At 44.2% G+C, this 15,083-nt stretch overlaps 1 protein-coding gene and 1 pseudogene across 4 annotated transcripts; one reads left to right on the top strand and one right to left on the bottom strand.

The window, feature by feature from the left end:
- Window positions 1-239: 239 nt before the first annotated feature.
- Window positions 240-12,593, top strand: LOC105185562 (uncharacterized). Of its 4 annotated transcripts, XM_025307326.1 has the most exons (11): window positions 240-550; window positions 1,093-1,233; window positions 1,836-2,170; window positions 2,452-2,690; window positions 2,802-2,996; window positions 3,135-3,410; window positions 3,513-10,135; window positions 10,225-10,317; window positions 10,552-10,931; window positions 12,232-12,389; window positions 12,478-12,593. In XM_025307326.1, exons 3-7 carry the CDS (start codon window positions 2,026-2,028, stop codon window positions 4,203-4,205), a joined length of 1,548 nt encoding a protein of 515 aa, XP_025163111.1. In that variant the 5' UTR covers window positions 240-550; window positions 1,093-1,233; window positions 1,836-2,025; the 3' UTR covers window positions 4,206-10,135; window positions 10,225-10,317; window positions 10,552-10,931; window positions 12,232-12,389; window positions 12,478-12,593. The 4 variants fall into 4 exon arrangements, with proteins under 4 accessions (XP_025163111.1, XP_025163112.1, XP_025163110.1 ...); XM_025307327.1 differs by lacking the exon at window positions 240-550 and having other exon boundaries at window positions 715-1,233; window positions 10,552-10,691; XM_025307325.1 differs by lacking the exon at window positions 240-550 and having other exon boundaries at window positions 715-1,233.
- On the bottom strand, window positions 9,202-14,995 carry LOC105185581 (uncharacterized; annotated as a pseudogene).
- Window positions 14,996-15,083: the final 88 nt, after the last annotated feature.

The following is a 15,083-nucleotide window of genomic DNA, read 5'->3' as shown; positions in this document are numbered from 1 at the left end:
CACATTGGCTGGCGTGCTCCGAGCGATTCTGGCCGCGCTCGCATGAGCCACGACGGGCTCTTCCTATCGCTGGACCGCGACCCGATTTTTCGAGTTGGTCCATGCCCGCGAGGAATAGCCGTTCGCGCGACGCTCGGATTCAACGGATGCGCGATATCGTTCGTGCAGCTGTTTCTGCAAACGGTTCGCTGGGAAAGTGTAAATTTGGAATTTGGAAGTTTGAATTTGGAAGTTCGAATTCGCGACACCGGAGGCGCGACGGATTCGTTGCTGAAATGAAAACCATCTAGCAGTAGTCGAAGCTCCCTGGCTTGTCGTTGATTGGCCGTCTCCTACGGTCCGATCTAGGGTGGCGGTCGTATAACTTTTCCCTTGATGCGATAATGCGAGTAATAAAATGTTTTGTGCGACAGAGTGATTTTAAGGCGGTACTCATAGTGGCGGATCATATTTTTAAGAGCGTTTGCGGTTTGTCCTCGTAGCGGAACTTCGTAGTTCCGATGGAACGATCCATCCAATGTCCGAGGATGAACTTACGGCGATTTTAAATGTAAGATTCCACCGTGAATATACCGCCCCTGGTATTCCACGTGAGCCTCTAGCGGTATATGCATGATTTTATTAATAATTAATCGAATTCCTCGAGATGACGCATTGAGTTTGCTCCTTTTGCTCGAACCTTTTGCTTTCTACCAATGAAGAAATGTTGAGTGCAACAGTCGTCGTTTCCTGACAAGAAACATAACCAATCTCCGATGAGTCAATCGACACGCAACAACGTGCGAATAAGAAACCGATCTGACGTGTCGTCCGACTTTCCTTCCTTTCTCCCGGCCGACGAGTCTTTTACGGCGAATCCTAATCGACGCGACCGCGTCCGAACTCACGGCTCCTCCGTTCGCCATCTACGGGACTCTCCGCGAATCGGCCAGCAGCTCGCGGGCGGTTTTTCTTGATCAATGGAAGGGAATAATTCGCTCCGCGCGCGCGATTCACCTCCGTCGCGAGTGATTCACGCTCGCGCGACCATTTTTTAGCGCTCGGCCAATGAATAAAGAGAGAGAGACAAGTTGCCCCATCTGTTGTTTCTAGGTCGTCGTGATGGACGCGTATCATGGGCAAAAACAGCAAAAAGGCAATGGCGGCTACTCGTTGGACGGTCAATGAGTTCACCGTGAAAAACCTCGGAAAAATGTGATCTACACGTTCGCCGACGACGAGCGCAAATTCGAGGTATGTCTCGCGCGGTTCTCGCGCCGCGGCGACGCGCGATTTTTCCGGACACGCGCTGCGACCGCGCTCGGAGAAGACATCGCCGAGAACGGATTCTGGCAACCACATGTGGATCCGGAGCGACGAGACGCTTCCGTCAGGAAACTCGTTGCACACGGACCCGGTGTGATTTTCCGCATGAGCCGACGCTCGGGTCGCGCGCGCGTCAGATCGGCGTTTCGACCTCGCGGTGTAACCGCGTATTCCCATCGCTCGGTCGTTCTTTAATTTCGCGTTCATGCCAGTTGCATTGACATGCCAGAGACTCTCTTGTTTGTATCAGATAAGTGTCATTGTGTGATTGTCAGGAATGCGCTCGTCACGAAATCTAACGTGCATCAACGTGTCGTTCTGACAACTTGTCGCGATAAATGTATGAAAGGACTTGGCGAGTAACGTAGCGGCGAGAATTTATCCATATAGCTTGTTGACTCGTGCAAAGTAACATCAGCAAGTAATTCGTTTGATAGAGAAAAAATATGTGATATCTCAAAGTATTACTCGTAGTACATATTCTTGTTATTCTCGAATGTAGTAAGATCTATGTGAGCTTTTCTCGACAGGTGTGGCCTGAAGTAGGCTGAGGTAGTGTTGCCTGCAAAGGTAGAGATGGCACAGGGTATGTGCAGGCAATGGCTGATAGACGGATGGACCTGTCGTCGAATCAACTAGACAATGAATGGTGGTAGCTGACAGATCAGGCAGAAAGGTACGACAGGCAGGAAGGAGTAAATGAGCGAGCGCACCTAAGTAATGAGCGAGACTCGGCATCATATTCGCTCGGTCTCGGACTTATACGCAGCCGACGAAATAGAGGTGCTTCTGGAAGAGATACGCGATCTGGAATCACCACCCGCCATATATTCTAGGCCTGAGGATATTCAGGACTTCGAAATTGGTACGAGTAATGTTGATTGAGCCTCTTTATGCACTTGTATCATCATTTGCACAGCAAATTGTTCATGTCTGCAAATTTGCTGAGTCTGAAGATACAGTCAACAGATTACTTTTTAATATATCATTCTCCTAGATAGCTGATAATGTGTACATATATATATATATTTCTTTTTTAACAAAGTTCCATCTAGCCGCTTGTCTTCATCTGCTTGATCATTCAAAAGTTAGAGTCCTGTAGTAGCATGCACAAATGTATACATAGTTTCGATATTGTATCAATAGCAGGAAGTAGGACAGGGGAGCGAACCAGCTCCCAATTGGAGCTGGATTCGCCGGGAGTCCACTCGACAGTCCACTCTTGGGATTCGCACGCTAATTATCATGGCCACTATGATAATAGCGATAAGCAAATCTCTGGATCCAATGCTCTGCCTTGGTCCCGGGCGAGCCACATCGTTATTTATTGCGACATACAGGGGCATCTTAAAACAGCTACGGGTGTTGTTAGACTCTTATTACTCGTAAGTAAAGTCACTTGTGTGTGAGAGTATGTGAAACACAAACCATGTATGCTACATTAAAAATGATAAGATCGTTTGGAATACAGTTACACTAACAAACACGTTTGGCAGGTATCCTCCGCAGCTTGTTTGGCAACTTTATGCAGTTCTGGCACTGCCAAGGTCAGCCTTTTTATGCTGCCTTTAGTAGGACGTTTACGATTCATGATCTTTGTAGCTGTTTTCTGTCTCTTGATCACTGCATTACTTCTCTTCCTTGATATTTCGCACGTCATTTACATCCTTCCTTTAAATTGGGCTAAGTTGGTAAGTGGCATCGACTAAAGTACACCTGCGACTCGGAAATACATATAATCGATCTGTCATTTGCGAATTATAACTTCAAATCTTGACACAATTACTCGATATGTCGATACATGTAATAGAATCTACTACCTCTTATAGAATGCTTGGGTATTCACTGGCATAGGCTTGTCATATGTGTTGAGTAGCGCATTAGTAGCATGCGCAATATGGGAATACCACGTCGGAGGCTGGGTACCAAGACGCACACGTTCCCAACTGTCCGCCGCGGCGGCGCTAGGACTCTCATGTGCCCTATTAGCATTTGTACTCTCCTGCATACACGGTCGTAGCGGATCGAGCTGTAAGGGTCAGGGTTCTCGTAGTCACACCCCGACGCAACTCTACAAGCCCGTGGACAATTCTTCCTCCTCCGGGGTAAATGTCGAACGAACGTTCCGTTTCACGAGCTGCGGCTAAAGTGCCGCTCCGGTCGTTCACTCGTGCCGCGTCATAAACGTAAAATTTCCAATCACGCAGGTCACATTGAAAGAACGTAGTCCCAAGAGACCCAGCAGCTGGCCTGTGAAGAACCAACAGTCGAAGAAACGCAACAGCGACACGAACACGAGCAACGGCGGTCATCGTGGCAACAATCACGACAAGTTCAAACAAGGCGCCAAGAAGGACCATTGGGCAACGGCCAAGCAACATATTTTAAAGGCACAGACGACTAACGGTGAGGACGCCCAACGGGAAGAGCTCGAGAGGCGACGGAGAAGACGGAGAAAGGAGGGAGGCGACGGAAGTAGTTCCGGCGATGGGAACGCGTTGAGCAGTAGCAAGATCGAGATCACCGGCTGCGTCGCCCAAGAGGCCAAGACCAGGCGGGTACCGCGGAAATTGCCGCTGAAATCGGTAGAGAAGCCTGACTCGTGGTCCTCCAACGTCCAGCATACAAATAGTGGCACTACGCAAATTAGAAGTAAAACTATGCAAATGCCAGTGAACAATGACGCACAGAATTGTTATGGCATGAACGAAGGTAGATCAATTCAAGTGACTCGAAACGGCCTCCACTGGGAGGCGGAACGTACGTCTAGCAACGGCATAGAGGAGGCTACTGACATGAACGTGGTTCGTAACGCCATGTGGTCCGGACAGTGGCACCCACCACCAGATGATGTTCAACCTTGCTCTAGCAAAACTATTGATCCTTACAGCTTCGCCTGATCGTCCCCTGTGAGATACAAAAGAGTAACAAGCACTCGTTAGGATAAAAAGAAAAGAATAAACTTGTTCGAGCCGGGCAACTTTTGTGAACAGTTGTGGCTAGTATAAACGGGATTTTTTACACAAAGCAAGTACATTCACGTATGTGTATATATATATTATATATATGCATATATACATACTTATGTTGAAACGTTTCCCCCCTTTTATTGAACCAACCGTAGAGTTCAAGTGTTACTTGTTACATAATTGAAAAAAAAAAAGGATCGTATCTCTCTATATATTGTTTGCATACGAACTTGTCTGACTTCTCGACACGATATTTTGTATTAAAATAATGCACAGTGACTGAAAAGAAGAGGGTGTGAGAGAGAGAGAGAGAGAGAGAGAGAGAAAGAGAGAGAGAGAGAGAGGACCGTATTTTGGTTTTTACACACATTCCATCTGTGTTTCCAGTTGTGCATGAAACCGGATGTGATTTGAAATGTGAAATATAAGACATGTAAATTATACACTTACACACGCAACAGTTAAAAACAAATAGAGAGAGAGAGAGAGAGAGAGAGAGAGAGAGAAGAAGAGAGAGAGAGAGAGAGAGAGAGAGAGAGAAATCATAGCCCAGACTTACTACACTACTGGGTTTATCAAGTTTGTCGAATTTGCAGGACGAGCTCATCGTGTCTAAAAAAAGATTTAAGATCCTGTATAAAAAGTTATTGCTGCCTTGTACATTTTGCTGCCAAGAGGATACATAGATTTTCTTTAGTTGACTCGGGTCGTGACGTTTTGCATCACACAAAACCAGACTGCCCAGAACTTTGATAAGCAAATAACGCCACTCTTCATTCCAATCATGTACCAAATAATAAATCTAAGTAAGTTTTAATGGGATTTTGTAAGTATAAGACCACTATATAGCACGTAACACCGATATACATATATACATATACATATATATATATATATTTAACTAATCATTTTTATTGTATTTTGATGCCAACATATTTTGAGCTCCATGCATACTTGAGGAAGTGTTTAGGTACGTGTAGGGATCGCGTGTAATTGTTTAAGGTATACCAGAAAGTGTATATATTACTGAATCCTCGAGCGGGGTTATATACATACATAGTGAGAAACGCAGCTAGACCGATCTTTCTACTGATCCTATATACAAAGTACGGCAGTTACGATTCGAAACTGCAATTTGACCGTTTATTCCTTTCAACTTGCGTATTAATTGTGGACTTTTAAGACACATAAGCACGAGAAATTACCTTCCTCTTTTGATTGATCAGTATGATTTCACGAAGTCAAATTGTATTTACCTGATTAAACGTGTGAAATTATGTTGTCGTTGATTAAAAACGAACGATCGAAAAGCGTTTGAATCACATTATCAAGGGAGGGTAGATGATTGATTACCTACTGTGAAGTCCTGATTTTCGCGTTGAATTCTCGTTAAAGTTGAGCTATGATCGGATAGCTTGTTAATAACCAGCATAGTACTTAAAATCGTAATAACATTTTACTTTGCAATGACAATACCTTTATACGTATACTTCACGCAATGGCCTTATAGAACTTTAAATTCTTAACGAAAGCACATATTGAGAGAAAGCCGAAGCTCATTCTTTGAACAGACGATAATTTCACGTAGACTCTTCGCGATGATGATTTTACGATAAGATTCTATTAATCGACTTTGACATTCTTTGCACCGGAAGATCGGTTTGGCATCAGTTATCCTTCTGTATGAGCGGAATAGTATGCGTGGAACGATTATTCTCATTGTATTACTCTAATTGGCTCGTAAACTTTGAAGTGTGCTCATTGTATTGCAGCAGTATCGGTCTTGTACGAGGACGGACTTGCGAGTTTTATTCACAGTAAATGGCGATTCGTGTTGTTATAAAATTTCCAGATAAGGTAACGCACTAATTTTAACTGCACGTCAACTGTATCAGCGCATGTTTGATCGATATTTTATTATACTTTAAACGATATGATAAGAGAGAGAAATGCGGAAGAAGCGACCGAAACCCTCCTGCTTTGCTCGAACTCCAAAGCGGAATACAAGTCCGTCCCTGTACATACGCACTGTTTCCAGGCGTTTCGTGTAACTTTAAAGTAATTAGACGAGATCAGTATTATTTATCGCGTTGCGTTGAATTCTTTACTTTAACGAGAAAATCTCTAGTCGACTCTAGTCAAGCACTTTTTTTGTACAACTATATCTCCTTAACAATCCATCAAATTGAAGAGCAAGGTATTTTTTAGTACATACATATCGTGTTAGAAGTACAATTCATCCTAGAGCGGAAAAAAAGACAACAGCGGTTGAGTGCTTGCGTTTCTTGATTGAGTCTCCTTTTTAACGCGTAACAGCATCGTAATCGTCCTCGAAATATGAACGTCTCCGATACCTCGTTTCTTCTCCGTTCAACGTGTCATGACAGTTATATTGATCAATCAAGCACAAAAGTGCATCGGTTGATCTTGTTGAGCAATTAATCTTGATTAGGACGATTAACAAGAGCTATTTTGTCTTTTGATACGATGTCGCGATTATGAAACAAACTTAGCGGACACATCACATACATACACACATAAACACACACACACAACTTATCGGACTTCGATGCGTCGACTTTAAATCAATTAATAATATAAGAGAAATGCGTGTTCATATAGGTTCATAAAGAGAAAAATAGCATGTAATAACAGCAGCTTCGTTGTGGCAAATATCGATGGTGTCACGACTCTGTTCTGTTGGGCACAATGAAGGCGTAACGTGTAATTTTTCTGTATAACAGTAATTGCTGATATGTGCTGGGAAGAAAAAAAAACGTTTGAAAGTGTGAATATATCTCAAAGTAAAAGTAATGTCACTTTAGAGTAACTTAATCCAATAAAAAGCGTTACTTGGTGGTAAAAGCGACTTATAGCTTTGAGTTCGAGAGGGAAAAAAAACTAACAAAATGTACAGACACTGCCAGAAGAAATATAACGCTCTTTCAATGTAGTGTATATCGATCGAATCCGTTCACTCATGATGATTTCGCATCCAAGGCTTCGTCATTCCACGATCTGCCATAAAGTTCCATCGTAATTTTCGAATGCAAATTCGAATGGCAACCTGTGCAACGTCTCTCTATGTGAGACAGATCAGAATGAAAGCTTTTTTTTTTTTTTTTTTTATGAGTCGCATATATCCGTCACTCAATCTTCGTTACTTTAAAACAATTTTAATTTTCACTCGTACATGCGGTAACTGATAAATTTCAACCGAGTCCACAAGTGCTACTGGCGACAAACGACTTGGATTTTCGTGATCAAGATTCTATGAGAAGTCTCTAATTACCATCTTTCACACTTTTCATTTATTCTTTCAAGTTCTTCCGTGGGAATAGAGTACAACTCGAATAATGCTTAAAATTTTTACTCAATTTTTTTATACTTTCGTGCGATTCTTACGCAATAGAATCTTTTTATCTCGCATCGTTACGCGTCGCTTCTGTAAAAAATTGATACGATCTCTCAAGGTTCTCCACGAACGCGCGATTGAAAAGGAATGATTCGAGAAGGGATTTGTCGTCGGACAGCACCATGGACGAAATATAAAGTTATCACACCACACTACGATGAAAAAGAAAATCAAATCGTCTCTCATTTAACTTCACTAATTATCGCAATAATTATTTGCTTCAACGAAGTTAATAATAAAAAAAATAGCGGTATGTTTGTGATACGTGAAGCACTGTTTCCTTAGAGTTTGTATAAATAAGTTATCATTCAGGCAATAAATTTCAATTACAATTAATAGGCGCAGATTTCTTTACATGCTAAGCTCGATCGATAGTGTCCTATAGTGATAGCACGACAATCCAAGTCTGTACACGACCCGATATTTCCCAAGATCCAAGCGAATCGAGAGGAATCGACGGAAAGAAAGATCGTCGTGTCCGACGAAGATTCCGAACCATGTCGCTCGCGATCTCAAAGATTAGCGATTTCGCATTAGAACCGCCAACAATAATTAATGGCGAAGTGACAAGTTGTTGAACAACCACGGCTTAGGCAAGAACAAAAATATTTATTTCTTGTAATTTTATTCGACGTCCACTAAAAAATATAAATTTAAATAATTTTTGTAAAAAATTTCAGAGTCATATTTGATCGCTTGACAATTCCAGTACTGACGTATTCGCCAAGCACGACGATATCCGACGACTCCTCTCGATTGCAAACAGTACGACTCAAGTGGCCTAATGTTTAATTCAATAAACACGTGTCATCTTCGATGAGAGCTCTTGGCTCATTTGGGCATTCCGGATGTGTTTTCATATTTATGTAAGTGTACACGTGATTTTACCAATAACGTCATTGTATTTGTATATCGATTCGATTACATGCGAGTGACAACAATGTGTGTGATGCTGCCAATAATAATGCTAGTCAACGTGAAACTATAGCGATGTGTTAATAACTGTAAGGGATCGTTAGACGCGAGACGCGCAAGTGTCTGAGAAAGTCTAATGGAGACTGCGGATATGAATGAGTACAGCTGGACAGATTACCAAGTATGACGCGGGGATTATGCCGGAAAAAGAAAGAAAAAGAGAGAAAGAGAGAAAGAAGCAGATAGCGGAGCATCTTGGTGATTTGTCGCGCTGACACAGCGAATGATCCGGACAATAAAAATGACGGATGAGTCACACGTAATACCTAAGTTTACCGCGTATCCTTTAAAACGTTATTTTGTACATCTAGGAATAAAAACGAACGAATATTATATGCACTGTCGATTGTATGCGGAATTGCAGGTGTGTCTGTGTACGTGTGTGCGTGTTAATCACTTAACAAGATATATCACTAAACAAAAAATACTTAGAGAGCGGCGTTAGAGAGCGAGTGTAATGTTACTCGAAGCGGGAATCTGTAGTGAGAATCGCTAGAGCGTGATTCGACTGGCTGAGAAGCATAACAGCGTGTTATATTCTGCGTATATGCGCCGTCTGAGGGACATTGTCACGCAATCATCCGAAAAAAAAAAATACAAACGAAATGATGAAAACCGCAGCGCGACTCCATTGATGAACATTCGCAGGAGAGCGTGGTCGTAGCTTGACGACGACGAATGACGTACGAATTCAATTTAAATGCACGCACGGTAATCTCTCGATACTCCGGATCAACATGTGTAATTTAATAACGGTTATTACCGGAGATAACAATTATTCTCGGCGCGAAGGTCGTTCGTAACGCTCACGCTAACGATACCGGTGAATACCTACCATTTATCTCGACGTTCTATGATAAATCGATAATTACGTGTGATATTTTTTCATATCTTTATCGTTCCACGTCAATTGGCGCTTTATCGTGATATTTGCGGGTACGTCACGGTCGAGGATTAAAATCACAATGTGGTTGCGTAGTAATCCTTTTCCTTTTGTTTTGAGCCCGAAATTGTAACACGTAAATTTCGGTAAAGGGCGTTTTTACGCCGAACGTCGCAATCTCCCAGTTTTATGCGCTATTGCGACTTCTGGCAGCGCAGAGAACGCATTATGCCGGAGAGTACGTTATGGTTTTGGGTTTAGAAAGAGGTACAATAAAACTCACGCGCGCATATGGCTTCATGGACGCGCGGCGCGGGGCGCTCAACGGGAGGGGGGGGGGTAATTTCCCCGTGGGAATTCGAGGGAGACGCGATGAATCAATTAATTGTTAACGCCCCCGCGTTCGACTCCCTTCAACTTGCCGACTATGTCTTCCAAGCTCTTGCGACGCACGCACTGCTCCGTCTGACCGCTTCCGTCCGGCGCGAAGGGACGATAAGAGTACATGGGCCCGACGTAGCGACGGATCCAACCGCTTGGGAGGGAATTGCGGCGGAGAAGTCGGCGGGAAAAGGAGCGCGCGTCACAGTAAATAATCATGAATATATCGAGATATAACCGCGAGAGGAGAGAAAAGAAGCGAGATATCTCATATGTGTATCTCGTGTGTATTTCAGTTACCGCGAGTTTACGTGGTGGGTGACGACTTACCCTTGGTCGTGGGTCGCGTACACGGCGGGCGACGAAGTCTGCGGAAAGACACGCGTACGGTGAGTGGAAGAGACTCGTGGAATCTCAATCGAACGTGAGATCCAATTATTTCCAGGGAAAAAATGATTATATATTGACTCTCAAGATGTGAACGCTGCCACTTTCACTCGTTTCGCGTGAGATTCCGCTCCAAGAAGATTTATATATAAAAATTTTTTCCCGTGTCGTGTCTGAGAGTAGCTCCTCTTACTTGTCTCCGAAGTCTTAATTGCTTGAATAATAAATATTTACAGTCGGATCTCGCCCAACTGTACTGCTGGTTACCACCGCGCTGCTGCTGTTGCTGCGCGCTCGTTAATCCGGACAGCGCCGCTGAGCACGTCGGCGAAAATTGCGGCCTTATCGCCGCGAACTGACGCTGTTGCTGGAACAGGTGTTGTTGCTGGCACATGTAATTCGCGTAATATGGATCGTCGTAGGCTGTTAAACGATCCAACGACAAGGAAGAAGAGGAGGCAGTGGAGAAGGACGCTAGAGAATTCGTCACCGCGACTGCAACGAAATAGAAAAATAAAAAATGACCGATGTTTTCGACGATTTCACTCGTCTCGCACGACGATCGTGTCGCGCGATAAGCTATATCTAAAGGATATCTGTGGGTATACGTAGAAATGTGCGAATCGAGGATTTTCTGTGTCGAATCCAATTGAATCATCGAAACGTAACTTTTAATTAATGTAGTCTATAGGAGTCAGTCGGATAATTATACTATGCGAGTAATTTTAAACTATAGGAGAATAATAATGTTTGAACGTATAATGACACATGCACTGAGTACCTTTTCGGGCTCGTAATGTATGCGGTGAATCAACATTCCACGTCAAATTACCTTTAATCATAATTGTTAATATTAGAATTCCACTGCTCTCTCCTAATTATTTAATTTTGCGTTGATTGCGTTTTAAACTTTCCTATTGGTCGTAAGCCATTTTGTAATTATTAATTGATTATCATCGATACAAACATAATGGGAAAAACATAGTGTTTGAAGCATTTCACAAATTTTCTCCAGCGATCTCAAATATTCTTTCATATATAGATATCTTTTTATTTGGAAGTAACACGCAAGAATTTTCTCAGGGGAGCCTTAAGCTTTCGTAATTTGAAATATTCGAATAGTTCAGATTCGAACGGTAAGGATTCAGATTCAAATCGGAATATATCTTAGCTGATTCAATTCGAATTCGAATGGTTCGCACATCTCTAGGTATACGTAACTGTATATCATTATATACAATATAGTTTCTAATTAGACCTTTAGCTCTCTGAACACTCAGCAACGTGTCGTAATATTGTTTCTTGTACGCCGCTAGTTCGGACATTGAATGAATTCGAAGATTGTTCTCCGCGCTCATCTCGTTCGACTTCGGTCTTATCGTTTTATATCTGTATGAAAAATAATATTACATCAGTATTATCGGTCAGTGTTCCATTGGTCCCGAAAGACAATGGGTGTAACGAGCCTTCAGCCTTTTGCTTTAGACCCGAGATTAGCGTGATTTTTAGGTATTACTTAAACTTTAAACGTTACTACGACTTCTGATGGCTAGAAGAACACTCTTTACCCGGAAATCACGTTATAGTTTCGGGCTTGGAGTAAAAAGTTGAAGATTTAGAAAACCGCAATGCTCACTCATAAGTCGGTTCTTTCTTCGCGTCAGTTTCACTGCGTTGCGTCGTGGCCGTTTTCTTCCCCGCGGTGTCATCCGGATCATCTTGAAGTAATGACAACTCGCTCGCTCTGCCGCGTTTCGTTTGCGACCTGTTCACGACACGAGCAAGCGGCTCTGGCTTCGTCTTCTCGTCCTGACGATTCTTTCCCAAATCCATCTTTTGCCGCTTCGACGAAAGTACACTATCGTCACCGGTCGCGCCACTGAAATCTTTCCCTAAGACTTTGCGTGCGCTTGCAGGTTTCCGGTCCGTCGACGTCGAGCACACTGCGTCCGAGGAGTACGCCCGTGGGTAGGACCTGGTGCGTGGAAAGGTCGGCGATTCTGCGCGCGAGAACATTTGACTCCTTGCAATTCATCCCTCGGGAGAAACGAGAATGCGAGTGCGAATAAATGAGGTAAAACGGAAAACCGACGAAGAAAAACGTTACCGACGCTGCCCCCTTCCCGCGCCCGTCTCAGAAAGTTGCTCAAACTGTTTTCCAGCCGGACGCGCACCGTCGCCAGGAGGTCGTCCGCCTGCGGAATTCGGAACGGGTTTTAATCGCTCGGCGAATCGAAGACTGAAAGGAGAAAAAAATCTGTTCGACGATTATTCCGCATTTTTTGGTTTCTAGTACGTCTATGAAAATGCTCCGATCTTTGTCCCCCCAGCACACGTCGTCCATCCTGCGTATACTGTCCTTGATCGCCTCCTGCTCGACCGTCTGTGCGCTCCTTTGCTCCACTTCGATCGCCATTCTCGTCGACGCGCTAGCTTCTGCGTTTTTATTGTATGTGACGATATCGTCGCACTTTTTACTATCGTATCTAACGTCACTCCATAGCCGGGCGGTCTTATCTTGCGACACATCCAATATTATCTCAGTATTATCGCACGTCTTCGCGGAACTCGTTTCCTGCAACGTTTGTTCAAGTCTTACAATTGGATTTCTCTCGCCGACTCGCGATCGCTCGTGATGCTCTCTCGTTTCTGGCGTTTTTCTTTAATGTTTCTGTAATATTTTTCTTTTTTAATTCTCTTACAAACCTGATACACCGTCCGAGGCGAGTGACGAGGCTGCGACTCGTCGGCGGTGCAGCCAACAGGTGCGCGACATCTCTTATTAAGCAGATATTGCCGACAAATTGACGTCTGACACTTGCTCTCGTCCGAACGATTCTGCGGATTATCGTTTGGCCGCCGACGACTCGACGAATCTGCCTGTCGATCAGCACGCGACGGGGGATTTGAGTGAATGTCAAGCGGATTCTCCGAGGAGAGTTGCGACTCCCTACATAGGCTTTACATTTTTTACGTGCTCGCTGAGTGTCGTGGAAATCTCGTTCTCGGCGAAGCCACGGAAGGAAAAGCCCTCGGGAAGCGACGTCCTGAAGACTGACATGTCCTGCTCGCACGAGAGGCCTTGCTTCGACATTGGGACATTGTCGTTGTCCGTCGTCCTGAGCGACTTCGCCGTATCGAGAACGTTTTGAGACGCATCACTGTATCAGAATACGAAAATACAATGTATCTTTTAGAATTGTTGAAACAAACAACGCCAATTCGAAGAAAGCTTGCTTCGATATTTTAGGCGCTCGCGATGTGAAGAAATGTATGAACTCCAGGATGAGGTTGAATTTTTCACAGGCATTCTAGCCCACTTCTTCAGGGAGAAGGAGCTTAGATAGCACAAGATGTCCCAAGCACAAGTCGTCCAGAATGTCTCCTGGATGCCCAGGAGAGTCCTAAGATGTTCTGAGCATCTCCAGGACGATCTCAGGATGTTTTGTACTGGATGATGAAAGAGCGATCTAAAGATGTCATTCCTCTCCCTGAAGAAGTGAACTTGAAGGAGATCGTCGGGGACAAATTCGCGGAGGACGCGGCACCAACCCGGAAGCCGGATCATGCAGAACTTACTTCCCCTGCGAATCGAGCTTGACGAAGCCGGTGATTGCACTGAACACCTCCGCAATCTTGAGACTCGGCACATCCTTTGGCGCAGGTATCGTCGAGAGCAGCAGTCGCTTTCGGGGAGAGTCGCAGTTTCCCAATAAGCCTTGTAGCTTCTTCAGCGCACGTTCGTACGCGGCGATGTCGTCCTGCGGTCGATAAATTTGCAGCAATTGCGTGATTACATTCGCCATGTTGTCAGCCGGGTGACACTGCAAAGCTGACCGCAACGACGACGAGTCCGTCGTTGCTTCCGCACTAACGTCATCGCTGCCGGTCGCGCTTCCTGCAATTACAGGAGATTAGTTTGCGATATTATTTTCTGATTGTATCCTGATTGGGTTAGTAGCTGGACGGGAAGTCCGAGAAAGTACACTTCTTCGTGGCGCTAAAGCTAGAATTCAGTCCTGACAATATTATTTTCTTGGACAATCCTTCTCTATGACTGAACGATCTGATCGTCGGTGTATCTGCTGTTACAACGGCACTTGATTTGCACAAATTATTGCAAATTGCGCACACTACGCGTGACCGATTGCGACGAGTGGAGTTGACAACCGCAATACACGCACGTACGATCTTTGTTTCGTTTTTTTCACGTGGCACGAGAATACGCCGGAGAATGTTACTTACGTCGCGCAAGTTCATCCATGCTCGCGGTGATAGAAAGGTGACGAGATTTACGGGTTTCACCACGGTCTCGGGTCACCTCCTATCAAATTCGACGAGCCAGGATAATAAGGTATTCGTAAAATAATTGAAGCGACGTTCATTTCCATTATTGAAAACAGCTGAGGAATGCAGCGCACATGACTCATTTGTAAAGCGATTAAAGTTCGCGCGATCGCCAGAAAATATACGCTTATTTATATACGCGGTGAGACGGAGAGAGAAGATCTAGCCGCGCCGAGGTAGGGAGAGATGTGTATTTTCTCGTTCATTAACGTCCGAAAGTCAAGATGGCCGTGGCGAGGAGACGGGAGCCTTAATCCCGCGAACACGAAACGACTTTACCGCCGCTCGTCGCGAGATCGTCGCGAGATGGAGGATGGATCTCGATCGATTTGATTTTAAAATAGATCCTCCTGCGGCTTTCCTCGGGTGGTAAGAAGGAAATTACGACCCTACAAGCAGCGGGAGGAAATTATCGCGCCGG

This window comes from Harpegnathos saltator, unplaced genomic scaffold (genome assembly GCF_003227715.2).
Source record: "Harpegnathos saltator strain DR-91 unplaced genomic scaffold, Hsal_v8.6 scaffold845, whole genome shotgun sequence".
NCBI classification, from domain to species: domain Eukaryota; kingdom Metazoa; phylum Arthropoda; class Insecta; order Hymenoptera; family Formicidae; genus Harpegnathos; species Harpegnathos saltator.
The sequence above is the reverse complement of the archived record's forward strand: the minus strand, read 5'-3'. Positions and strand labels throughout refer to the sequence as shown.

Bases quoted from the DNA above. Each gene is read 5' to 3' on its own strand.
- LOC105185562 (XM_025307326.1), top strand. From the start codon at position 2,026: ATGAGCGAGACTCGGCATCATATTCGCTCGGTCTCGGACTTATACGCA. The intron at 2,691-2,801 runs GTAAGTAAAGTC...CACGTTTGGCAG, and splicing joins TTGTTAGACTCTTATTACTC to GTATCCTCCGCAGCTTGTTT. The intron at 2,997-3,134 runs GTAAGTGGCATC...TACCTCTTATAG, and splicing joins CTTTAAATTGGGCTAAGTTG to AATGCTTGGGTATTCACTGG.